Here is a 26,015-nt window from a genome sequence, read left to right as displayed (position 1 = left end):
GATTCCCGAATACTTTTTGAACAATGCTCTTATGGATACTGGCATTGGGCGTCGCATTTATCTAGCAGAGAATCGACTTCAATGTGATTGTAACTCGGCAAAGACGCTGCAAAACTGGCTTAAGGAGCGCAGCACAGATATACCGGACTACATGGATATTAGATGTCGCAACTTACCTCAGAGTGTTATTGAATTGCAAGAGACAAAGCTCTGTCAATCGCCACCGGATTGGACTGACTACATATACTATCTAATAGCCGCAGAGGTAATTCTCTTACTAGCTCTGATCACGAAAGTCTCGTACGACTATTGGGTCTTCAAAACAGCTGGTTATCTACCATGGCCAGCTAGCAAAATGCCAAAACTGCCTTGCGACTGTCTTTGTGAATCATAGATAAGTTATAATGTAGAGTTCGACTACAAATTTATATAGCTGATACATATGTACATCTTCTTTTGTTTTAAGCGAGTGTCGAAGTACATTTTTGAGATTAGCTATATAAAAAGAATCGAGGTAGATAAAAAGTAACATATCCCATTGTCACTTGACCATGACAGATTAAAATGTATATCAATATTAATGTGCCTTTTCTAAACAATGTATCTATTTTTAAATAGCTCATATACACGGTTAAAATGGGATGTTATGTATGTGCATCTTACGTGCCTAAGATTGAATTTTGTAGATTGATGTTGATCGTGAATAACATAGAAATTGCTATTGAACATGATACTTTTACATTGCTATATAAATATATCAGCAAGTAAGTTAGCCACGAAAACAGCGGAAATCAATTTGCATATGATATCTTTATTGTTTGTGGTTTCTTGCAATTTAATTTTATATTATTATTATTACAATAATTTTAAGACAAAAAAAATGCGCATCTGTTATGTTTACATTTCCATGCATGATGATTTTCGATATTAATTTTGGTATTATTATCATTGTTATTAATGTTCATAATACGTAATTTCATGAACGTTTTAGGTTTTCACTATAAGTTTTCCAATCGTGTGTGTGCTTACTGTGCCTTATAAGAAAAACATTTACGTATTCATACAATACACGCATACACTTGCAGATTACAATATTTTAAAATAGTTTGCTATAAGTAGCATATAATAAATATTATTATGTTTGCAGCTTTATAGTAGATAAATACTTTCACATATGTAGCTTCGTACTTCTTATCGCTGTAATCAAAATTCTTTTTTTTTTCGTTGTATGTATGACAAATAATTTCGAATTAAACAATAACAAAAACAAGAACAAAGTGCCTTCTATTATCATAAATAGTATGATTAATGTGTATAAATCTTTTGAGCGCATCGCTTCTCGCTTCCTTCTTTTATTCGTTTGACTAAATAATTCAAAACTCAATAAGATATTTCGTACAGTGATTTGTAATATATTATATATTATTAATCGTTAGAGCGATAATATATATATATATATGTATTTAAGACATATAAGTATCTTTACACTATTTCACATTTTGGTTTTATTCGAAACAGTGAGAATTGAAATTGATCGATCAATGTCGATATATGCGTCTAAAGTATATGCATTGATGAACCAGGAAATATATTATTAACGACTTTTTACAAAATATTTGACTTAAGTAAAAAAGGATCTACCATAGCTACATATATGGCGTTTGGGTGAAATATTAAATTAAATGTATAATTTGAGACTTTTCTAATATGGTTTAAAAGTTTGTATGGTATATACAAAATTCGTTTGTTTTAAATTAAAATCATTCCGATTGGCTAAAATCATGTGTAAAACCTATATGTATCTAAAAATCCTTAGCTAGGAAGTGCTGTGCAATATAAAGATATCAAATATATGACTTTTAACTACAATCGATCATAGAGAAGTAAATTAATGTATACCCCCAGTCCCATTTTATGGGATGTACAGATCAACTATAACATATATATTTTCGGAACTCCGAAAACGAATCTTCCCAAAAATCAAATATTGTTAACGAAAACGTTGGGTTTTCAAAAACAAACGGCATGCAGAATATGTCGGTTTTTTATATATATTTTTTAAATTTATTTTTGGAAAGAATTTACCGTGTACTGGAATAAAATTAGCTAGTATTATTTTCTAAGAAATATTTTCGTACTTATTATCGAAGATAATTCTTCACTTTTTTGTTGACCTAGATATATAGAACTATCAGTCTCACGTCCCATACCAAAGAAAAAAAAAAAAAAAAAATATATATATATATATATATATATATATATATATATATATATATAAATAAAAAAAAGATAAAATGAGACATATATGAAAGTAAACTTGATCAAACAGTTGAATTGCAAAGTATCTACCTCTCATTAATTTTCCTCCATGTACGACCATTAACTATACGACACACATTCACCCACGCATTCTTTGCTTAGTAAGATGGTCGTTGTTTTCATATATTTTCTTCTCCTTTTATATATTATTGTTGTTTTGTGTGGAGGATAGGCAATTTAATTCAATTAATGTGTTGGTATCTCTTACTAACTATTCTAATAATGTTTAATGTTGGCAATTTTCTCAAAATATTTTGAGCAGGGACAAAACAGCTTAGTACGTACATTTATTCGATGCACATCTACATCACGATGGAGCTACATCGCATATTTTTGTTTTTGGGTTTCTCATTAAATTTTTGATTTTCGTTCGGCAATACATACGTACATGTAGCCTGGCACACAAACGTATTATGGAATATATATAAGACATTTAGATTTAACACGCATGGGAGTACTTCTTACTTGCTTAACATTCTTAACAATCCTATTATTCAAGTATTAATAGTATTACAGAGCCGAAGGCTTTTAGTCTTCGTATATGATTCGTCTGATGTCTGTGTTTAGCAAGGATGACAAATATAGTGAGAGTGAGAGAGAGAGAGAGAGAAAGAGAGAGAGAGGGGAAGGAAGAGTGTAAGAGTGTAATACAGATCAGAGCAGAAATTCATGCATATGACAGAGAAACATATACAATCGTGACAAAGATTGAGAGTGGAAGAGGGAGAGTGAGATAGAGATATACTAAGCTGCAGTTTGTGCGACGTGTCAGAGACACATATACATATGTATGTGTATATATAGTATATAGAATGTATAATGATGCTACAGTTAAATATCAATTTTCGTTTCGCTCCACGCCAATTTCCAATTGTGTTAGAGTATCTCCGTCTCGTACACCTGTTTGGTGGTCATTGTGGTGTTTGCAGCAGCAGCAACAGCAGCAGAAGCAGTAGCTCCTGCACTTGTACCACCACCAACAACGCCGCCAACCACACCACCCGTAGCATCACTGTTCAATACACCATTTGTACCCGCTGCATTCTCAGCAGCTCCTGCCGCCGCCGCTGCTGCAGCCGGATCACTGCCCATGGATTCACAGGCCAACAAATTGATTGCGGCTATTTTCTGCTGTATATTCGATTCGCTGCCGGGATGTGGGGGCCCGGATATGTCAACCGATGGTATCTTGCTCATTTGCTGTAAGCGTTGGTACTGCTCCTGCAATAGCTTTTGCTTCTTCAATAACTCCTGGTGGCGCATCTCAAGTGCCACCTGCCGCTGTGCATGATCGTTGCCAGACTCATTGCCACTGGAGTTGTCGCCGCTTGAAGTGTCACCACTCCCGATTACGATAGTCTCGATGCTCATCATATTATTGTCAACTATGTTGGCAGCGGCGGCGGTAGCAGCACCGGCTGTGGCAGCGGCTATGTTCTGTGGCATATTTGGGCTTGTCGGACTGGCCAGTGGACTACGTGAGCTGGTACGCGGCGGCGGTGGTGGCGGTATGCGCTTGTGGCCCACTCTTGTTATCAAATCGGCATTGCGCTCGGGCACTGGTGGTTTATTGTTGTTGCTGCTGACGCTGACACCACCAACACCACCACCACCGCCACCACCGCCACCACCATTAGCGAGTGGGGGTGGAAGCTCGTTGTCAGATTCGCTGGGAAATGAATGCAGGCGACGCAAGCTTCCTATATTGGTATGCACCATCAGCTGCTGTTGCGACTGCTGATGGGTCAATGCACCACGCGACAAATGCGTTGTTGCCCCACTAGCACTAGAAACGGCCATGACCATGTTGTTGGTGGTCGCCTGTTGCATATTGACGACGTTCGCCTCTGTGAGCAGGCGTGCCTGAGATATTTGCGTGGTGACGGTGCTCTGTATCGCTGCTTGAGCACTTTCATCAGATGTCGAATCTTCAGGGCGTACCTATGATGCATACATTCGTGATATATGTATATGTATATATGTCAAAATGGAAATTGATCTATGTATATTTGGAGCCCAATCATTTACCTCAAATGGTGGTTTTTGTTGTTGTTGCTGCTGTTGTTGCATTTGTTGTTGTTGTTGTTGCTGCAACTGCTGCTGCTGCTGTTGTTGTTGGGCAATTGGCTTTGAGAATGTCTTTAACTCGTCTAGCAGAGCATCGAGCGCGTTTTCGGGTGCGAGTCCCCCGCCGACAGGGAACGACCCCATCCTGGGTGTTGGGATTGGCTATAAAGAATACATAATTACAGTAAAATTGTAAATCGATGCAAAAAGTTGCCAACAATTTGTGAAATCAAATGAAGTTCAATAAAAAAACATTGCACATTTATACATATAAATGTATATAATTACTTATGTGGTACTGTATTGTAGAATTGATACATCGTATGAAAACCCATCTAGTGAGACAGGCTAAAACATAAAAAAATAGTCAATGTAATAAAGTGTGTATACGAAAAATAAATCATGCTGTGCATAGTAATAACGTACATATTTGTTTTCAGGATATATATATCAAATCCGCTACAACAATCGCAATAAAACAACATTCAGGCAAATACAAAAACAAATCAAAAAGCAGTTGGCCATGTTCCACTGGGAGATGCCTTGAGGCCCTTGTAGTCCTAATAATGTTGCTGAAACATTTGAAATAGCATCCCGGCAAGGTATTTTTAAGTCGAGCATTTCCGGTCGGAAGTGCTCTAACATGTGACATCTTTATGTATGTTTGCCATGTTGCATTGTTCTCATGTTTAACATTGAAGGATAAACAGAGCTATATGAAGTCATACGTCTGTTTGACACCCACTGCGAACATGATTTATAGTTGAAGTTGCTTCAAAGGCACTTTGAAGTCAGATACCTCACCCACAACACGCTTCGCATTACTCAACCCAATCTTTTCTGTTTTCGAATGACTTGGTAGTTTTAATTTAACTGTTTTTTTTTTCTTCTTAATTTATTCGGCTTAAACATGACATGCAAAAATAAAAAACATAAATTTCAAGGCATTCTGGCTTTGCTAGTAATAACAAAAATATAACAAAAAGTAATATTTTGAACAGTCTTTCTCTAACTACTCTAATTGCATGCAATGCATTAAAGGGCATGCTTGCTCAAATAAATTTTGCACAATTAATAATTTGGAATTCGATTTCTAATTATCTCATTTATGAAAAGAAAAAAAAAAAAAAAAAAAAAAAAAAGATTAAAAGGAACAACGAATTACATGGGAGATACATATACGTATATATATGTATATATATATACATAAACAAAGCTCCACCGATTAAATATTTTGTGAGATAGTACGGCATATATTGCTAAGCACATATTTTTAGCACAGGTACATGGTAGTCATATTAAAGAAGAACATAAAATAATATATATATATATATATATATATATATATATATATATATATATATATATATATATATATGTATATATACATATATGTACGTAATGAGAAAGAGAGAAATCGATGATGGATGGGTAAACATGTTAGATGGTTAAAACTTCAAAGACAACAATCGATGAGTGAGAACATTTTGAAGAGCTTGAGCTTTAGAATTCGATTTGTTCAATTGGATTGATTTGATTAATTTGGTATATTGACTGCACGCTTAAAAGAATGATTTGTGTATACATTAACAAAGGTACATTTATGTTGATACTAGATTTTGTATATAGACATAGTTCATTTTTCAACTACAACATTAATACAAAAATATTATTATTATTATTTTTTTTTTATTTTTTGTTGTTGTTCTGTTTTCAATTTTCAACTAGCTTTTCTTAACAAACAATAAAGAAATTCTTCTTGCAAATTAACATTCTATAAACATGTTTGCATATTTGTTTCAAGCCTTCGGGATTCCGAAGCAATATCTTTCCAAAAGTTGTTTTATATATATTTGATTTTCGTCCTTTTTGCATGTAATATTATGTTCGTGAATCTGGAGAACTCGGCGGCTGTATTCCAGGGAAAAAGTTATTTAATTCAATTAATTTGTGTTCTTTTGTTGTCTTTTTCTTAGATGTGAACTGAACTGAAAATGCTGTAATTTTGTTGTTGTCAGAGTTGTTGATGCGTTTTCGATGAATTGAGCACAAAAATTAAATTTACAATTTGGGTTTGTTAGCCAGTAGAAAGTTAACGGGGCCTTCACATATATGCGCATGCACACAAATTGATTAAGTATCATATTTAAACTTTTTGAGCTTTTTACAAAAGGAATACCAATGAAAAGATAAACAGAAAGAAATGCGAAAAACATAATCAATCAACACAAATAAGAAATCGATGTAGAAAACAGATTGTAGTTAGTTTGAAAAGAATGTGGAATTTTTCGCTAATTGTTAAAAAGCGGAAAAATGTTGCAATTGCAAATTATCTCATCATTTCGGAACCAACTGCTATCAAATAATAACAATAATGTCCAAAACAATTTATTCGTAAACAAAATGTTTTTACTGTCTGTCTGTTGCATAGATAAGGGACACTCTGTCGTATTAGAACTGTTCGCCATATGAGATGATGTTTTCCACATCCATATTCTTCTATTGTATTTATAGCGAATTCAGTTATACTGCCAAACTGTTATGCTCGGTTTGGAGCTATCTTCTATATATTTAGTAAAGCCTGTAATATTGTTATACTGTTACATCAAGCTGACTTTGAACTGATTTATACATATGTATGAATTATATATATACATATATGTATATAGCATTATCTATTGCTCTATTCTAAAATGTATTTATAGCAAAATCTGTTATACTGTTGATTTACACATGATGATACATATGTTTTTGAACAGTGAATATGTTTTTATAGCAAAATCTGTTATACTGTTACACTGTTTACATCTACTCTATAAGGAAAGACGTAATTGGGCATTGTTCTGTTTTGCTCTATAATGAAAAGTATTGATTCACAGTATACTTTGCTATAACATTTCAAATGCTGTTTTGCCTGCCAGTATATATAATATAATGAAATTTATAAATTACTGGTAATCCTTTGATGATAACTTTACAATCCAAACAGTATAGAAATAGTAGGATGTGTGTGAAGTAGAAGGGTGCAGGGGCGACCACAGACGAAAGCAATTGAAAACAATTATTAATAATAGAAACATTTGAGCACACAGGAAGGTGTTGAGGAGATCACATATTTGTTTAATTTGTTGTTGTTGTTGATATTGTTGTTGTATTTTGTATTCTTGATTAGTACTTTAAGGGGACATCTGGGAAGAAAGTATGTAGTTAATGGAAGGGGGAATCAAAACGATTTATCTACCACAGAGGTTGTTGCTGTTTAAGTCTTTCAAAACATGTATAATATATTGTGTTACAATGCTATTTACCTTTCTTGATTGATTCAGTGATTCACTGATTGATTTACTTGAAATTTGACTAGCGATACAAAAATTTCGATCTACATTATCTTATAGTGGTATGGTAGTATGGCAATTACTCTGATCCGTAGCTCATTTATATGTATGTAAATTCCTTGAAAGTATTGCAGCCGAGATGTTTGCAACGCATAGCTCAGAGAAACCCCTTTTGGAAAGCACATTACGCACACACATTCATATATATGTATATACACATATATATTATATACATATATACATAAATATATATATATATACATATATATTATATACATATACACATATATATGTATTTAGGTAACTAGTGATATATAATTGCAGTTGGTAAATGTGTTTTGTTCTTATAGATAGCATTTGATGAGTTTTGTATTAGTTTAGAAGTTAAGTTTAGTAAGTGGTATACAAAAATATAAACTAGTTATGTTTTAAATGCGGAGCAAATAATGTTTCAGCTAAAATAAAATGGACATAGTTTTTAATGAGAGTTTTTCATTTTTTTGTTTTGTTTTGAAAATGGTTTTCAGTTTAATTATTATTTGATTATATTTTGTATTTTTGTTTGGTTTGGTTTTTGTGTTTTCAGTCATTACTCAGTAATTGCCTCTTTGAAGTTAGAACTCCATCGCCAGTTAAACTATGTGGGTTGTTGTTGTTGTTGTTGTATACGATATCAAAAATTGTTAGTTCGAAAAAAAGGGGCAAGAAGAAGAAAACGATATCACTAGGTAAACCTCATTTAATAAGACTTTAAGCTTTTGATTTTTGGTGGTGTTTGTTTTGTCAAACGTATGCATATGAATTTTCGTGTTTCAATACGTAAAACGCTTTCGCTTTATCAAAAAAAAATTCAAACATGAACTAAAAACAACAAAAATGCTCTTTCAATTAGATTGATAGTATTTTAACCCTTGGGAAATATCGGTGAAGCCATCGCCTTTTATAAACTGTCTCGGGATTGGAGTAAACTCTACACGTATGTATATATAAACAAAATCAAGTACAATGAAGTGGACGCAGTAGAAATTAAAACAAACGAAACTACTTATTAACAGCCAATTGCAACTTGTTTATAGTAAAAACAGCACAGAAATGAACAGAGGAACCAGAACTAAAATCAAATTAAACTATAAAAAAGCATACGTACAAATGAATCGAATTGAATAAATACAATTGATTGACTAAGGTAGCACTAAATAGCTTGCTTATATATTATATAAAACCCTTGCACAACTAGATTGTAATTTCAATCAAAAACAGTCGATAATAGTCTATGCGCAGTATTAAGGATGAAATGAGGTTAAAATAAGTTTGTATACAAATCAGTCAAGGATATAGGCCAAATGATTGTTATCCAGTTAATTGTCTATGAAATCCCACTTAGATGTATTATTAGATATATGTATATCTGTTATGTTTATTCAATTGCTGATTTGTAAAACAAAGGTTCAAATAATGCACTTGCAATGCATTGAATAACGGGGTGTGCTCAAAAATGGATTTGGAATGTCTATTACATGCTTAAGCATATTACAGTTGAATATAAATTATAAATAATTGTATTGACATACAAGTATTGATTTTCTAAGCTGCCCTTTTTTTTTACACATTTTTTTTATTCCCGTCAAAATTTATAGTACTACATGAAAGTACAACAATTTGCATTGGATTAGACAAAGCTTTGGCCCAGGTATATCGCATTAGAATGCATTGAAGAGAAGAACATGGATATCGATAAATATCTAAGTATTTGCTTTGCATATTTTCTAAGCCACCTTGCAAAAAGAAAATATCACTTAATCTGCTTTAACTGTTTTTAATTTTTGTAATTTATCAGCATCTAGTGGGCACTTTATAAAACATTTCTTATCAGCAATTGAATTTCTGTTTTGGTTGTTGAAGTAAATAGATGGACAGACTAGACATGTATGAATAAAAATGTTAATGGACGGATGTAAAGTTGAAAGGTTGATTTGTTGTTAATACCTTAGATCAGTGCAAACAAGGCCACCTTTCAGGCACTCGATGCAACGTTATTTAGGTTATTCAGTCAGCGGGTTTTACAATATTTAGCAAGGATTCTAATGTGCAAAATAGGTTCATCTTTTAAAACGAAACTCAGCCAATGCAAATACTTCTTTCGGTCAAAAGCAACTAGTTTTTGTCATCAAAATAATACAAAGAATATTCGTTAATCAATATTATATATATATATATTAATATGTATGACACGGTATGAAACGATGTTTTATGCGCAAATATTAGTATTGGCTATACAGCCCTAGGTGTTTTTTAAATAACTATTTTCTTTTTTGTGTATTTGTTTATCAAAAATAGCTCTATAGATTTATCAATTGGGCAACTCACCTTGTCGGGGACCGAAATATCTGCGGAACGTAAAGACTCCTCATTGACTGACGGCTCATTAGGGGGCAAACGTTGTTCCTGTACGCTCGCCAAACTAATTGATGAATGAGAAATGGTTCCATCAGCAATAGCAACTAAGAGGGGTCTAGTCGGGGATTCCCGATTAGCCAGATACCCTAGACCCATGTAGCTCTAAATGTATGATCTTCATGTACAATTACAAAACCCGATATATGTTTACCCAGCTATTCACTATGGGTTTCAGGGTATACAAAAATGGTGTGGGAAATCTACAAACCGTTTAAGTGTCACTAATGTGCCCGTTAACTTTTTGCAGCGACGCAAAGCCGATTCCAACCGATCGGGCTCTTCTTTTAGGAACTTTTCTTCTCGTACTACTTTTTCCATCTCGTTGGACAGTATGCAGCGCAAACCATTTGACAAAGTCGGAAACTTGAGCTTCAGCTCAGCGACAGTTTTGCTGTAAGAATAGAGACTCAGCTGGGCCATGCATAAAGAATACGAATGGTAGCAGATTATACCTTGCGCGGCTTAAAACCAGGGCCATGTCCTCGACGGCAGTCATATTGACGCGCGTACGTCGATTGATTACCTCGCCGCGAAGATTTTCAACCGAAGCTTCCAAGTCACTGAGATCCTTTTCCAGCCGTATGACCTCCTGCTTGTACAGTTCTTCTTCTCGCGATATACGCGTAGTGTCCTGATCGCCCTGGCCCCAAAAGCTGCCACCGCTGCTTGCCAACAATGTGGCACGTATACGCATGAAGGTACTTTTGATGTCCTCCCGTACGGCAACGGACTGAGCCTGCGATAGCCTTCTTAGAGTGCGCACTTCCATGCGCAAGTCCTTCGCCTTCTTCTGCAGACCACGCAAATGATTGTAGACCTCGGGGGCGAGTGCGATGTCTGCTCTGTAGCTGGGATGCGCAGTCTGAGCCAGCACAATCGGCTTTGGCGGTGGCGGAGGCTTTAAGCGGTCGCGCTCTGTGGATAGCATTAAATTATAGAGCAATGAAGAGTGATAGCCTAGTCGGGCATACCCGACTAGCAGATACTCTGAACCTTGCACTTCTAGATGTATTATCTTCTTCTTTTCGGGACTTAAATATAAAAAATAATTGTGTTTGTGCAGCAAAGCTCAAGCTTTAAGGTCATTTCATTGAAATAATTATAATAATAATGGTGGTAATTGAAGATCGGAAACGTTTGTCTGCGTTGACTTTACGAGAGACTACAAACTCACTTTGGTATTTTTTGTATATTTGAAATTTCAAAGCTTTAGTTTTCGTAGTTTTCGAGATTAACGAGACACAGACAGACAGAGAGGTAGGTGAACTTCCTTCCCTTTTCAAAAAGATATTATCGGCTCAGAATATGGAAAATATAAATGTAATTTGTCAATAAGCATTCATATATATATATATATGTATATATATATATATATATATATATATATATATACACTCATGATGAAAATAATAGGTACACCCCTTAAAATTAAACTTTTTTGAGTTTAGTTTAGCAAAACATTTTTTCTACTGCCCTTAACATGAAAATTTAAATGCACATTTGTGTATTAGGTATATATTAATGAAAATACATAAATTTGGAAAAAAAAATATTATTTTTTTAAAAGTTACAAACAAATTAACAAAAATGGAGCTTTTTTTGCTTGACAAAAATAATAGGTACACTTTACTTTCGTAAGATGTATTTAATTTTTTGATTTTCAAATCATTCAAAATCTTTTGCTATTATATTTTTGGATTAATATCCTGTATATCCTCTTTTATTTTCATACAAATTTTTTATCTGATTGGTCATACTCCTATTTAAAGCTTGGCAGGTCCCATTCGTAATCTTCCTTCAGGTTTCTTGGACACAGTCCATTATTTGGCGTTTAATGTCACACTTTTTCTTTACCATCTGCTTTATCAATGCACTACACACGTTTTCGGTTGGATTCAGATCAGGAGAATGACTGGGCCAAGCGAGAGTGTCCACCTTACTAACCTCGAGCCAAGCTTATTCTATTGTAGACGAGTGTCTCGGGCCGTTATCTTGTTGTCAAACCTAGCGCAGAGGCATGTTATCCTCAGCATATGGTAACATTATATTTTCGAAAATATCCCTGTAGTCTGCTACTCTCATAACGTCAGATATTAGGAAAATCAGACGATACAGAAGGAGCCCCACACCATAATGGTTCCACCGACATGCTTGACTATTTTTTTTGTGTAGCGAGGATCGAATTCTTTACATGTGAGGAGTCTTACATGCATGGAATAGTCATTTCTATAATGGCAAATTTTGGTTTCGTCGTTAAATAGGGTAATACGCCACTTTTTTTTGACTTTCAGATCCTTCCCAGGTGATGTGGTCTTTAGCAAAATTTTGCATCATCATAAAATTTTTGGTGCGCATCGATTTCAACCATTTTTTCGATACGACCTGATAGTTTAGCCATATGTAGTCATCTCCTAATTGAAGAAGCATTAATAATATTATCTATTACGGAAGCAATGACCTTTGAAGATTTGAAAGGGTCGGAAAAGTTGCAATCCTTATAATGCGTCGGTCCAGTTCTAGTGTGGTTTTCGATGGACTTCCACGTGTTCGCTTTTTATTGTGCATCTTTAAAGCATTTTGCACAACGCTAAGAGATCTGTTCATCAGTTTCGCAATTTCACGCAAAGATTTGCCATTCCTTCGAAGGTTTTTAGCAATTCTGCGTTCCTGACTCGAACAATTAATATTTCGACCCATCTACATATGATATTGATAATTTTTTTTTACATCAAACATCTGTAGGAAGGTTACCTACTATTTTACAACAATAAAAGAAATCATTCTTATTCTAAACTTTTTTTTTCGGGCTGAAGTAATGGAGTGTACCTATTATTTTCAGCAGGCCCATTTCAGTTTATTGTGACTACTATGAATTTAGGGGGAAATATAATTTTTTTTTTTGCATGCATCATATTGTCAGATTGCTCTCTTAAAGTTACCATTGATTTTTTTTCAAAAATATCAAACATGAATTAGTTATGACAGAATCTTCAAAAATTTTTGGGTGTACTTATTAATTTCATCATGAGTGTATATATATATATATATATATATATATATATATATATATATGGCACATGTGATTTGCGTATAATACATGCGTGATTCTTTTGATACAAATTATAATGCTAATGAAATAATTGCCTTCGTTTCTTTCATATATCGCTCTTACCTTGGGAGGATGTACGTGGCAAGGTAGACGACTTGATTGCCGGCTTGGTTGGTTTCGTATCAGCTTTTGGGTCCGGTACAGAGAATTATTTTTTGAATAGGGTATGTGTGTTAATATATAATTACAAAACAGTTTGGATCTGTATTCTCAGTGGGAAGAGGTTTACAACGTTCTCTCTTAAATGTCAGAATGAAATCAAAGTCAACGAACGCATAAATTGTCCACATCGACGAGTCTTAACTAAATACGTATGATGATTAGAACAAAATAATTTAAGCAAAAAACACTAAAACAAATGCGAAGCAAAAAAGCTAAAATAAAGAATGTAACAGAAAATGATGGCTTATAAATAATTAATTATTTTTTTGTATTTACCGGCATGTAGGGGGCTATGTGACTTGGGTATTCCCTGTATATCGTCACTAAAAGAAACCGATTTCTCAAAGGACACGGATTTTTCTGAAAAAAAAAAAAAACAAAAAAATGGATTTGGACACTGAGGCATGTGGCAACGCTTTGGATACACTTACGACATGAATTCTTGCCCAGCTTAGGTGCCTTTTCTCTAATGTATAGCTCATCGGCAGAACCATTGGCTAAATGTAAATATACATAAGACAGAGTTCGTTCAATATTTGATTATATATATAACCCATCAAAAATGAGAAAAGCTATTGATATGCGCAATCTGTGGGAAAATCTACTATTAAAACTGAAGTTTTTAAGGTTCCGGGACGGATGGAGGATCATACAAAATGAAATGGCTGATATACTTGACTGCTGATCGTGATAAATATAGTTAGTGGGCTTAGCCCGACTTTTCTAAATATGAATATAGTACAATATTAATAATGTAACAGGACACATTTTTTCATATACGAATAGTATATTTGCCCCCATCATTTTTATTTCTTTTCTGAAAATTGACCCTATTCAATGTAATGCTATTAATAGTTAAGCAAAGAAAAGTATATACCTTGCATTTGGGTTGGAACGACGAGATAGTTGGAGTCCAGTGTCGGTACCGGTATCGGCGCAATTTGGGGATTTTGGTTAACTAATGCCTTTTGGACCAATCCAGTCAGGTTGGCCAATTGACGCTCCATGTGCTCAACACGTATGCGATGCAAATCTTCTGGCCTGCAAATATTTAGACAAATTAAAGAATATTAAAATATTGTAAAATAAAAGAAAATCTAACATTCGACACGCTTTTGAGCAAATTTAACAGTTTATAATTCACACATAGGTCGGAGCCACTGTTTGTGACAAGTCAGCAAGATCTAATTGATCAGCCAAGCTTGACAAGTACGAGTGCTATAATGGGCAATGGCTGCTAGCGAATACTCTGCGCCTTTTTGATCTATGACTATCATGAAATAATTCAGGAATCACATATACAGATGAAATCGAAATCAAACAAAAACTTTTCTATTTGGAATTGCTCTTCAGCTGAAAGCTTAGCATTTATGTAGTTTTCGTCGGGTCGCAGATTACTGTTGCTTATAATAAAAATGTTTTTAAGGCCAGTATACCCTGTTGACTCAACCAGTCGAAATACTTGAGTCAAGCAAGCGTTGCCAGCGCTGTTGCTGCAGTCGTACGAGTTGTAGCACAATTTCATCCATGGCCATTCTTGGTGCACAGTCGCTTCTTGCATGCGCGCCGATTAGGTGTGGAGGAAATACAGCACCATGGCCTACTGCAGCGGTAAGCGATATGTACTCTATTTGCGGGCCTTAACTAACAGTTTGAAGAACATTTGATGCCTTGTTGTTGCCCAACAGTGACCAGCACGCAAGAACGATTCGCAAGCTGTTTGTCGAATTTTCGGATACACGATTTGTTGGTATTGAAGAAATCAATGGAGCTGATGGGCCACGCAGAGAGCCACGAGACAAACGTTGACGAGGCCTTTGCTGGCTGCAGTGAGACGACTGATGGACCCCAGCGACTGGCTTTGATGGCTGCCGATCGGTAGGAAGAATACTAATTTACAGAAGTTCCTTAGAACTAGTTTTCGTATCTTTTTAAAGGAGCGATCGTGGCACATCGGCCGTTGGCTCCTCGCATCCTTGGCAAGGTGATCCTGTAGCCAGTTGGGTTGAAGAGAAGCCATCCAAGCTGCAGACCCTGTTTCAGATCAGCATCACTGCTCTGGCCTTTCTCTCCTTTGGCGGCTATCTGCTGTGCCTCATAGTGCAGGCGATCAAAAGCAAAGGTACAACCTACTTCCACCCGGTTGCCACAGCTACCACAACGAATACAAATGGCAGCGTGAAGCGTATAAAGATCTATAGGCGCAGTAGACGCCGCCGCAGCATCCACAATGCTCAGATTCACATTTCGAATTTGCTCTTTGGTGATTATGCGACATACAATAACTCCGTGCGTGATCAAGAATTGGCCTATGGTGCTCACCTGGTCGGATCATAGATCTGATTGCCACGGTGTGGCAGACGATTTGGGCCAACTTTTATCCCATATAACGAATATTGATCTTCGACGAGGGCGACATCGCTGTGAACGAGAGAGAGAGTGAAACTCAGTGTTAAAGAGAGTATGTGAGAGAGAGAGAGAGAAAGTATGCATATTGATATTATTATCTATCGATACAGTCAAAAAAGTCGACGTAATCATTATTTGTGTTTGATTTCTGATAATTTATGAATAATCAATTTAGAAAACATTTCTTACTCCTCCTGTATAGGTAAACAAAGCCTTTAGCGAAATTAGGAAATTTATTGTTGAATTAACTTATAGCATATACATATCTAATCGTCAATATTTGTATTGCTTGCCCCTAGAGCATATTTCCTGATTTCTCTTTTTTCATAATAAAATTTTTTGAGCGTAATAATGGAAACCATGATGAAAGTTAGTTAGCATATGAAAATGGTTTTTCCTAAATTTGGGGGAAGCAGAGAGAAATCAGTTCCAGCTTACCTTTGCTCCTCGTCTATGATAGGCGCGACGACAGGTCCGCGCGTACCATATTGGCTATAGTATGGCTCCTCATAGTTGCTCCGTGTACTCCGCTCTGGAGAGCTGGTATATCCATCTGAAAGATCGCACAGCTTAGTATTTTTTAATAAATAAATATTTTAGAAAAAAATGTTTTTCAAATATTCATCGATTAGCAAAGCGTTACTCGAATATTGCTAGACCTAGAGAATTTCGATTTTCTGTGTTGATGCATTTGACCAATACAATGTATCCAACAAATAAGTTCCCATAGTATATCCCAGACTCTTCATATTTCATATTTAATTTAAAAATACATCAAATATTTACATTGGAGTTTTTTCAACAATCGTATACATATTTATGCTGCTTTGACATTGTAGAACTAGAATGCATAAGATATATGAGTATATATACATATATGTAAGTACACACATATGTGACCTTGTACGACGTTCTTTGGGTCACAAAATAGTGTACAAATATATACATAGATAGGCTCTTAAAATATAAGTTCATATATTACTTACCCATTGAGATTTTGTTACGATCTGATCCGTACATCCCACGTGGCAAGGTCTGCGACGAGCCCACATAATACGGAGCCGGCTGTTTGCCAATCTAAAACAATTTCATATAATATTATACATTAATGTACTATATTAATATATTTATATATAATTTTTTTGACAACGTGCAAATAAAAATACGTACAAATTTCTTCAAATTACATATCATTGGGATGAAATAATAATGAATTGCACACAGATGTGAAGTCAATTGTGATACTCAGTTGAAAACAACTATAGCTGGAAGCCCCAGGGGCTGGGCCAACAAATCGCGAAACAAAAAAATTATTCAATGTTGTAACAAAGTACACACCCAGGCAATCAAACTCTTTGCCAATTATTTTCGTGTGTAGAAACTAAAAAGGCTTTCACTTTCTCAGGTACATATAATATTTATATTCATTCTTAGCACTGCAAATAAAACTGATAAGACGCACATACATATAAGAAACTATAACTAGTAGCTGTCTCATCAGTTTTTCTTCTAGTCATGTAGTTAGCCTCTATTAAGATAAAGTACTTTTTAAGAGCTGTTAGATTAATGGGTCGAGTTTTATATGAAGCTAAGTCCAAAAGAATTTTAATCTCATACCTAAATTTGTATCAAAAGAATCAATACAAATTTCTGTACATATACGATTTACTCATACTCAGTCATTCATTCTTTCCCTCTGGTAGAAGCGATTTCTGATCGGCAGTTTATTACTCTTATTTGTACATTACACAATAGTTGCCACTGGAATGTTGACTGATTTATTAATGATGTGCAGCTAACACAGACAACGTGAAGACAGTTAGTTCATAAGTATAAGTGCATATATTATTATTATAAGCATATATGTATATTTATGCATGTATGTACATATGTATATACTTTCGCATTTAACTGTCCCGGCGACTAGGGTTAGCCAGAGAGGAAGCTTCGAGTATGTCGGTGCTTAGCAGATAGTAATGCTTAGCTTCATTACATACATACATACACACGTATATGTGGCTATAGCGTTGTTGCATTGAAATGAAAAGATCGGCTTTACAGCGCACAAAAACAAAACAAGTGAGAGTGCTCAGCTCGAGTATGCTCGACTAGCAAATGCCCTGCAGCAGTTCTAAGAGTTTTTCAGTACTGCTGCTAAATTTGCTGCGATTGTTGTTCAAAAAGAAGTTCAACACGGCAACGGTTTGTAGCAAAGTCCAAAAGTGTTTTAAGGTCAGCTCGGAATAGTCTGTGCCCCGAGATCTTGCATACCCGTTTCGCAGAAGCGCAGGGCATTACAAAAACCCAACCAGTTTCAATTTCAATACAATTTTACCATTTGTTACAACTGGTCGACGGACGTACTCAGACAAACATCGCACAGTGGGCCATGACTCATAAACCGTTGTTAAATCATACCAAACCAATCGTTCTATAGTGAAAGACAGAGAACAGGCTACTAGACTATGCTATACTATAAATTTAAATGATATCAATTTCTATAGTGTTTATCGCTCACAATTCTCGCATAGTAGTGGGAATAAATGTTGTGTCCGTTGAAATTTTGATTTACATTACGATTAAAAACATTTCAAATATATTTTAATAGTATCTTCTATGTACAGGATGCCTTGCTCAAAAAAATGTTCTAATTGAAAAATAATCATGCACTCTCAGCCTTTATATTTCCATAAAAATTTGTTTAAAACTCCACTGTACGTGGCGACGGGCTCGGTGTATGCGGTTTGGCTTTTTATGTTTTCTTCTTCTTTTTGACTACGGTCGACACAGCGTTGGAGCATGCGTAGCCGACTAGTGAAGTGCGAGACACCGCCGCAGACGGACGTACAATCGCTTCGATTTCAATTACAAAATAAAAAGACCAAAGACAAAAGCCCAAAAACATAATATCCCGGTAAAATGTTTTGGCAAACAGGCTGGGGCGCGAGCTTAGTGCTCAGTGCGTTTCTTCTTTTCGTTCACGTCGGCAACTCGCTCGGATGGAAGCCAATCGCGTCAGCGGGCAGCCCCATAACATCCTACAGCTTAAAGCAATCGCATCCTGGCGAGGCGAGCAGCAGCCACGAGCTGGCCACCAGCTATGCCCAATTCGGCGACTCCAAGGAGGAAGACGATCTGCTTTTGACACGAGCCGCTCTGATAAATGGAGTTGAGTCTTCGCGTCCCATTACATTGATTGACGATCACGATAATCACTACAAGTCATATGGCTTAAAAGATGATGCAATTGAAGAGCCCACTATTAGTTTTCCGCGCTCTAATCTCTATGCTTCCGATCGCTGCAGTGTCAAGAAGTTTGCATTCAATCAAGATGGGTCAGTGGAGTATGATAACGAGTTGCCCGAGCTGGATCAGTTTACGCTTTGTTTCTGGATGCGTTTCACCAATCACAGCGGCGACCATGTCATGTTGACCTACGAAGGTAAGTGCGAGGCTAATCCATCAAGCACAGCGACTACTACTACGCCTCGTTGCTTACATCACTTTGTATATGAAAATGAAGGCAAGACCTTTGCAGATACTTTCTTTAATCATAAACACAATCAAAATCAGCTACAACCTTTTACATAATTCGGGCCCCTGTAGCCAGCGAAACGATCAGCACAAAAGACGTTAGCTGCGAGATCTGTGACCAACAAAAGTTGTGGGTCGAAGCATGGCCCCAAAAAGTGAAAGGGATTCAGCTTCCTGATCCAAATATTGTTGTTGTTGTTCATGTTGTTGATGTGACGGGGTTTTGTGATGTTGTTGATGTGAAATTGACAGATGAGATGAGATGATTGCATGATGACGAGGCTTAACAACTGTTGATGGTCAACATTGTTAGCCGTGATGATGCGATAATACGGTTTATTATTATACCCTAGAACGCATCGAAAGCAGGGTATATTGATTGTTTTTTAAATGTCAGCCGGCAACGCTGATCTCATTTACTGTATAATACTATAATAAGACAACTTGGGGTGATCTTGACATGTAATCTGTTTTCACAACATAGTCGACATTTTATATGTGCGTATCCGCCTGCCTAGATAAGTATACCAGCAGACAAGAATGTTTCAAAAGAAAAGGAGAATTTGTGATATCATACTATAGGAAGAGAGCTTTTACACACTGCGTCTATTATCATAAACATTTTCAGCTGTCCCGCTGACTGGAGACCGTATTACATAAGCGTTAAATTTACCTGTTTGCAGTAAGCTGCCGCCGCTGTTGTTGCGGCTGCTGCTGCTTTTGTTATTTTAACTGCTTGAGATTATTTTAAAGTTGCAACGTGAGCTGCGTGAAAAGCTTCCGGAGTAACTGAGAAACTGCGAGATGTCGTCTTGACCCTCGCGACAACACCTCATCAATCGACCCGCCCCATCTCCACTAAACACAATTTTGCAATGGAAAGCCAACTAAACTGGTAGACGGCTGCTCTCAGCAAATAGATATTACATATTCAGCTATTATGTTTAACAGGATTTTCGGTATATTTCCCGCTATTACTCTCTCACTGGCATCATAGCCGACCGGCCAGCGGATATATATGTATGTATTTACCCCAGCTTGCAGTGTGGCAGGCTTATTACATTTTTATGGAGTAGGCTACATGTATATTTTCTTAGACTCAAAGAGGCAGTTATTGATTGTATTGTTGATACCCTGGGAAATGTAGAGAAAGGGTGAAGAGGAGCATACCAAATTTTAGGTACTTATAGGTCAGAGAAATCCAATGCTACTACTTATGTCATCTACTACAATGGTTGAAAGGGTCACTGGACTGCTCCTCACACTAGATCATTACAATACGAGGTATGAGTATAATAGAATAGCTTGAGAAGGCAACATAGATTGGCAGCAGTGTCGTGCAGCATTGCATAGATCAAGCATCTTTCACTTTTCGGATAACATTCAATTAGGCAGCTTAGTTTGCTAGTTGGCTGGTTGGCTGGCTGGCTGGCTGGCTGGTTGGCTTGCCGATTGCAATTCAGCATCACGCAATTTGCTCTGATTTCATAACAGCCATCGACATTTTTATTTCTCAAATTAACTCCGTCTCCACTTCTGCAGTCGAAAAGGAACCACGCGAAATACAAATCTGGGTCGCTAACGCGCAAAATTCCAGTTTCCTATCGATGGCCATAAAAGGTCAGCAAATGTACAGGTACGTTGTTTCTAATCAATATACAGATAGGTATATAGCGAAATATCTGACTACATATGAACCACGATTTAATTATGAACCACAGATTGAACTATCCGCTGCGTATGCGGCAATGGCATCACATGTGCAGCTCGTGGAATGGGAAGACCGGCGAGTGGCAGGTCTGGCTGAAAGCAGAGCGCATTGGACGTGGATTCCATAATTCAGTAAGTAATCTCCAACTGCCCAAGCTCGATGGAACGGAACGAAAGCGACTAACTAGACCAGACTGGCTTGCAGCTGTTGCAGCAAGTATTGAATATCAGTTTGTCACATCAGTCAATAATCGCTCATTAATCCTACTCTACTTTGCTCACTGGGAGTGCGGATTCAAGGCATATTAGCCGTGCCCATGTGTATGCAACATCCGAATCGATCTTCTAATGTGACTCTGTTTGTCCGATAGTGATAATAGATCATTGGACTTGATCAGTTTTGGTTGCAAAAATATAAACTCCAGTCAATTTTCCTCGTCGCAATATTTTGTATGCAGAATATCTGAACCAGCAGCTCGACACGGGCTCAGGGTATTTGCTAGTCGACAACGCGCCTGACTAGCCACAATACGACTGGTTGAATTTGTTTTGCAATTCATAACTTCGAAATCGAATTTTGCAGCTGGTAGGCCATAAAATACCCGCTAAGGGAAAACTGCGCTCGGGCGGCAGTTCAATAACTGGGCAAGTAAGTCATGGCCTCCACTTTGAGGTGACGCTCGTGCAAATTTATCGCGTCGCTTTGAGCGCGGGCAAGGCGCATCGAGACCACAAACATCATCATGTGCACCACTTTGATCACGAGGGTCAGGAGCTGCCCAGCACAACGCGTGCTCCTCCAATGGTTCGTATGCTCAATGAGATTCTACAGCTAATAGTAATATGTATGGACAAACTCAGATCAATCGACCACAGCCGATGCACTCGCTGCTCGCAAGCGGACAAATTCCAACGAGAGTCCGCATCAATCTGGCCAACTCAATGCCCACACAGAATCCACCAAATGGAGTGGCAGACCAAGCGATTACAGTGAACACAAACTTTGTTAATGGGCAAATTAATGCTGGCTCTCGGTTGGTGGCACAGCAGCTACTCGGTCTGTCGCCCTATCCTCGCGGGATACCCGCGGCCTCGAATGAACCAACAACGGGACGTTTCCAGATGCTTAGCAACTCAGCCAATGTGCAGTTCATAGATGAGACAGAGACACATATACAATTTAAGCGGGAGGCACCACAGGCGCGAAAGGTGCAAAAGCGAGGGTTGGTTTTGCTCGCCGACGGATCCGTGGTTGATGATGGCCAACTGGATGACAGCAGCGAGGTTTTCAGTAAGTACAATGGTCTGGCCGACTTTGGTGGGCAGCAATTCAAGCAGGATCTGACGCTGAAGATGACTCTCGAGGAGGAGATCAGCACACACGATCGCGAGCCGGCCGAGGAGGAGGTCAAGGCCGTTATGGGAATCTGTAGCAACTGCGACCCCGAGCCTTTCCAAGGCGCCATTGTCTTTGCCTGGAAGGACGTCAAGGAGCACATGAACAACACGCTCAAAGGCCACAGTGTGGGCAACTGTGGAAATTTCTAATACCTCCCTCCCAATCACCCACTCAGTCAGCAGTGAATCCTGTCAATATCCCGCAAAATATACTCTTAAGCAGGGTGCTGCAAATAACGCTTATTATGCATACATACATATATTGTTTTGTTTGATTTTTTTTTGTTTTTGTTTTTTTTTTGTTTTTTTTGTTTTTTTTTTGTTTTGTTTTGTGTTTGTTGCCTTGAATGTACTTGAATATATGTAAGTGTATATAGGTATAAGTATACATGGCTGGATACCCAAGCTTAAATATCGTATCGTAGCAGACCTTCTCACCTCCATGTACATATGCACATATTTATAGAAATATCTTAACAAATATCAATTGTGGGTGTTGAAATAATATTAAAGCAAATAAATAAATAAACAAATAGCCAGCATCCAAATGGTCTCTGAATTGGGTCCGTCTGTGTCTTACCTTCGATTTGTGGATGTGCTGATGCTTGAAATCCGAATCGAACTCGGGCTCGCTGAAATAGCTCTGATCCTGATCCCAGCTAGAAGGTGCTTGTGGCAAGGGCTGTGGTATGCCCGGACCACCAGGGAGAATCTGTGGAGGTGCGGCTACCTCTGTTGATTCAAACAGACGTAAGACGGAGCGATCGCGTATCTCACGCAGATGGGAGCGCACATCTTCCAGCTCATAGAACATGTCCTTGCTGGCATCGTGTATGTAGATCTTGACGTTGGGTCCCTCCAAGTATGACATTGTAAGCTGACGAGGAAACGAACGCACGAACAACGCACGCACCGTATCTATCGAAGTGATCTCATTTGGAAGCAATGCCCGCTTGGTCTCTGAGCGATATTGCAGGAAGACGAGTCCAAGCGGTCGCTCGAGCGTCTTTGAGGGCGTACGCACCACTGGCAACGAGGAGCGCTGTTTGCCGCCTCTACGAAACCCAGTGCTAGCTGTTTCCACCTCGGACATAATGCCAGGATCGTCATCGAACAAGGGGCCTTGATTAACAGGTGCATAGCCGCGCATCGGTTGATTTTTCTTGTTCTTCTGCGCTCGTGTGCTCATCTGTAATGGAAGAGCGAATTTCTTGTTGATTGCTGATTGATAATGCTGACCTATGCTTACTTCCAGATCCATGGCTCGCTGCTGTTGCTGCGCCATTTGATGCGGATGCGGATGCTGGGAGCTGCCGTAGACCAGAATATCTCCGCCGAGTGTGTGTCTTCGCGGATCATCGCGTCGCATTGCGCGTCTACGCTCGTCGCCACCTTTAAGTAAACACGAAAGTGAATATATACATTCATACATACATAGACATAAAGCAGTTGATGTTTCTTACCTTGCTCATTACTTTGCAGGCGAGACGGCTTATTTTCATTTTGCCAGTCTTCTTCTGAAAAACGCAATTGCAAAGGAATACAATTAGCAACCGAGCGCTTTTCATATCGATACTATTGGTTCCAATTGGACTATTTGTGCATATGTATGTATGTACATATGTACATATTGCACAAACATACGAATGTCCGGCTATATGTGCAGACTATCAGTTAATTTTGATGCATATGTATACATGTATACGTATATGAATGCTGGTCAGATTGTATGCCATCCACACTACACACAAAAAGTGCATGCATGTATGCTGTTGATGTTTGTTTTGCTTACCTCCTTCTCGTCCCTTGCGCTTCTTCTTCGATGATGAGCTGCTGCTCGCATTGCCGCTCTGATTAGTTGATGCACTTTTATCTTTACTCTTCCAGCGGATCAACATTTTGCCGCTTCACAAGTTATACTTATATTTGAGCAATCAGTTAATCTGTTTCGTTTAAAAGTTCATACGCGTTAACTTTGTACACTGCAACAGGAGTGGGCCGAACTCTCGCTCTGCATTACAGATACATACATATGAGTATACATAAATACATACATAATGTGCACGCATCTATGTATGTATGCATATGATGTATGTATGTACTTATAGTATGTGTGTATGTATACATTGTGCTGTTGAATTGGTGTAATTTGACAGCATAGCAACTGTATACACACATATGTATGTATGTATTTATATATGTACTATGTAGGTATAAGGATTACCAGCGTATGTATATTGCATGTAAATAAGCATCCATATGCATATGTACTTTATACACTTACTATGCATATTCTGTGGAATATATATATACATATATGTATGTATGTACATTGCGAAATTTACATTCATAAGTACATACATACATATGTACATGCATACAAGTCGATGTTAGAGCTTGTCTTATTTAAATTTTGTTTACATTTGATGCCGGCATCCCCATATGTATGTAAATATGGACTTCTCCAAGAGTACATTCATAGCACATATCTGTATATGTACTAATACATGTACACATGTGTGCACATATGTATGTATGTTAATCAAAATCTTTCGGCTTACAAAGCAACCGTACCAATAAACATTTGGATATATCTACTTATTCGCATATGTAGGTGTGCATGTCTGTATGTATGGGAATGTAGCACTATGTACATACATACATATGTATGTATATTTAATGTGGGTGTGGTGGCAAAGCGGCCAGCATCGATAGACGCCGAATAAGTACGAATACTTTTGTTCGTTCGGCACCTGCAAACAAACACACACACACACATACATATGTATGTGCATAAATACATATCCATATGCCCGAATAACAGATTTCTATGGATATATTTAATTTGTTTTATATGTACATACTTGTAGAAACATACATTCATGTATGTACATATGCACATATATATATATATATATAAATATACAAAAATAATAAATGCATATTTATGTTAGATTTCGGCATCGCTCACAGCTGTATTTACATATGCATGTGTATGTACGTATGCCACGGTGTAGGTGTATGTATGGGTGTACGGCAGAAGCGACGCCTTTAGTATACAGAAATGCATATGTATGCGAATGCTCGTATTTACATTTGATTGAAACTCATTTGATGCGAGCTTCTGTTCACTTATTCACTGAAATTTTAAAATTGTTTATACACAAATGAGAACTATTGAATGGACTGTAAGCACACGCATATGCATACATATCAATGTGGGTATGTACGTGAAAATGAAGTTAATGAAAAAGTGTTGGAGCACTACCATGGCCGGTTGTTCAACGTATTCTCATATGCATACACATATATATATATATTAATCTCTAATAATATATAAATAAACAGTTCTACACTTGTCGGTTAGATTTGGCTGATGCTTGAGCTCATCTCACGCTTGTCGGAGTCGTCGTAATTGACCGCGTTTAAAACCCGTTCGATACGTTTTAACACTCGACAGCAAAATTATTTCTGGTATATCAGAATGCGTTTCCGCCCTAAAAGCTACGCGGAAT

At 37.2% G+C, this 26,015-nt stretch overlaps 4 protein-coding genes across 6 annotated transcripts in view; 3 read left to right on the top strand and 1 right to left on the bottom strand.

Moving 5' to 3' along the window:
* Positions 1-931, top strand: part of hfw (leucine-rich repeat domain-containing protein hfw) — a 3,530-nt gene extending 2,599 nt beyond the window's left edge. Inside the window, exon 4 of the mRNA XM_018016802.2 lies at positions 2-931. Coding sequence (XP_017872291.1) covers positions 2-394 — 393 coding nt within the window. The 3' untranslated portion in view covers positions 395-931. The remainder of the gene's footprint in view (position 1) is intronic.
* Positions 792-26,015, bottom strand: LOC108620025 (coiled-coil domain-containing protein CG32809). 2 transcript variants are annotated; one of them, XR_016270952.1, is made up of 18 exons: positions 25,769-26,015; positions 24,293-24,511; positions 23,964-24,017; positions 23,750-23,892; positions 23,081-23,689; positions 16,845-16,935; positions 16,297-16,411; positions 15,772-15,870; positions 14,327-14,490; positions 13,881-13,946; positions 13,726-13,809; positions 13,351-13,413; positions 10,631-11,093; positions 10,387-10,569; positions 10,089-10,182; positions 8,315-8,358; positions 4,348-4,548; positions 4,125-4,260 (listed from the first exon to the last, which is right to left on the bottom strand). XR_016270952.1 is itself a non-coding variant. In XM_089473676.1 (17 exons), exons 2-17 carry the CDS (start codon positions 24,396-24,398, stop codon positions 3,196-3,198), a joined length of 3,600 nt encoding a protein of 1,199 aa, XP_089329802.1. In that variant the 5' UTR covers positions 24,399-24,511; positions 25,769-26,014; the 3' UTR covers positions 792-3,195. The 2 variants fall into 2 exon arrangements, 1 of the variants encoding a protein (XP_089329802.1); XM_089473676.1 differs by lacking the exon at positions 8,315-8,358 and having other exon boundaries at positions 792-4,260; positions 25,769-26,014.
* Positions 14,486-15,786, top strand: LOC108617987 (uncharacterized). Of its 2 annotated transcripts, XM_089473678.1 has the most exons (3): positions 14,486-15,060; positions 15,138-15,327; positions 15,387-15,786. In XM_089473678.1, exons 1-3 carry the CDS (start codon positions 15,045-15,047, stop codon positions 15,784-15,786), a joined length of 606 nt encoding a protein of 201 aa, XP_089329804.1. In that variant the 5' UTR covers positions 14,486-15,044. The 2 variants fall into 2 exon arrangements, with proteins under 2 accessions (XP_089329804.1, XP_017869381.2); XM_018013892.2 differs by having other exon boundaries at positions 14,486-15,327.
* Positions 18,644-23,042, top strand: b6 (pentraxin-related protein b6). The gene is made up of 5 exons (XM_018016887.2): positions 18,644-19,300; positions 20,935-21,028; positions 21,114-21,234; positions 21,686-21,907; positions 21,964-23,042. Exons 1-5 carry the CDS (start codon positions 18,778-18,780, stop codon positions 22,648-22,650), a joined length of 1,647 nt encoding a protein of 548 aa, XP_017872376.1. The 5' UTR covers positions 18,644-18,777; the 3' UTR covers positions 22,651-23,042.

The sequence above is a fragment of the Drosophila arizonae genome, chromosome X, assembly GCF_054131065.1.
Source record: "Drosophila arizonae isolate 15081-1271.41 chromosome X, UAZ_ARI_1.0, whole genome shotgun sequence".
NCBI lineage: Eukaryota > Metazoa > Arthropoda > Insecta > Diptera > Drosophilidae > Drosophila > Drosophila arizonae.
Note: the sequence above shows the minus strand (reverse complement) of the source record. Positions and strands in the feature narration are given on the sequence as shown.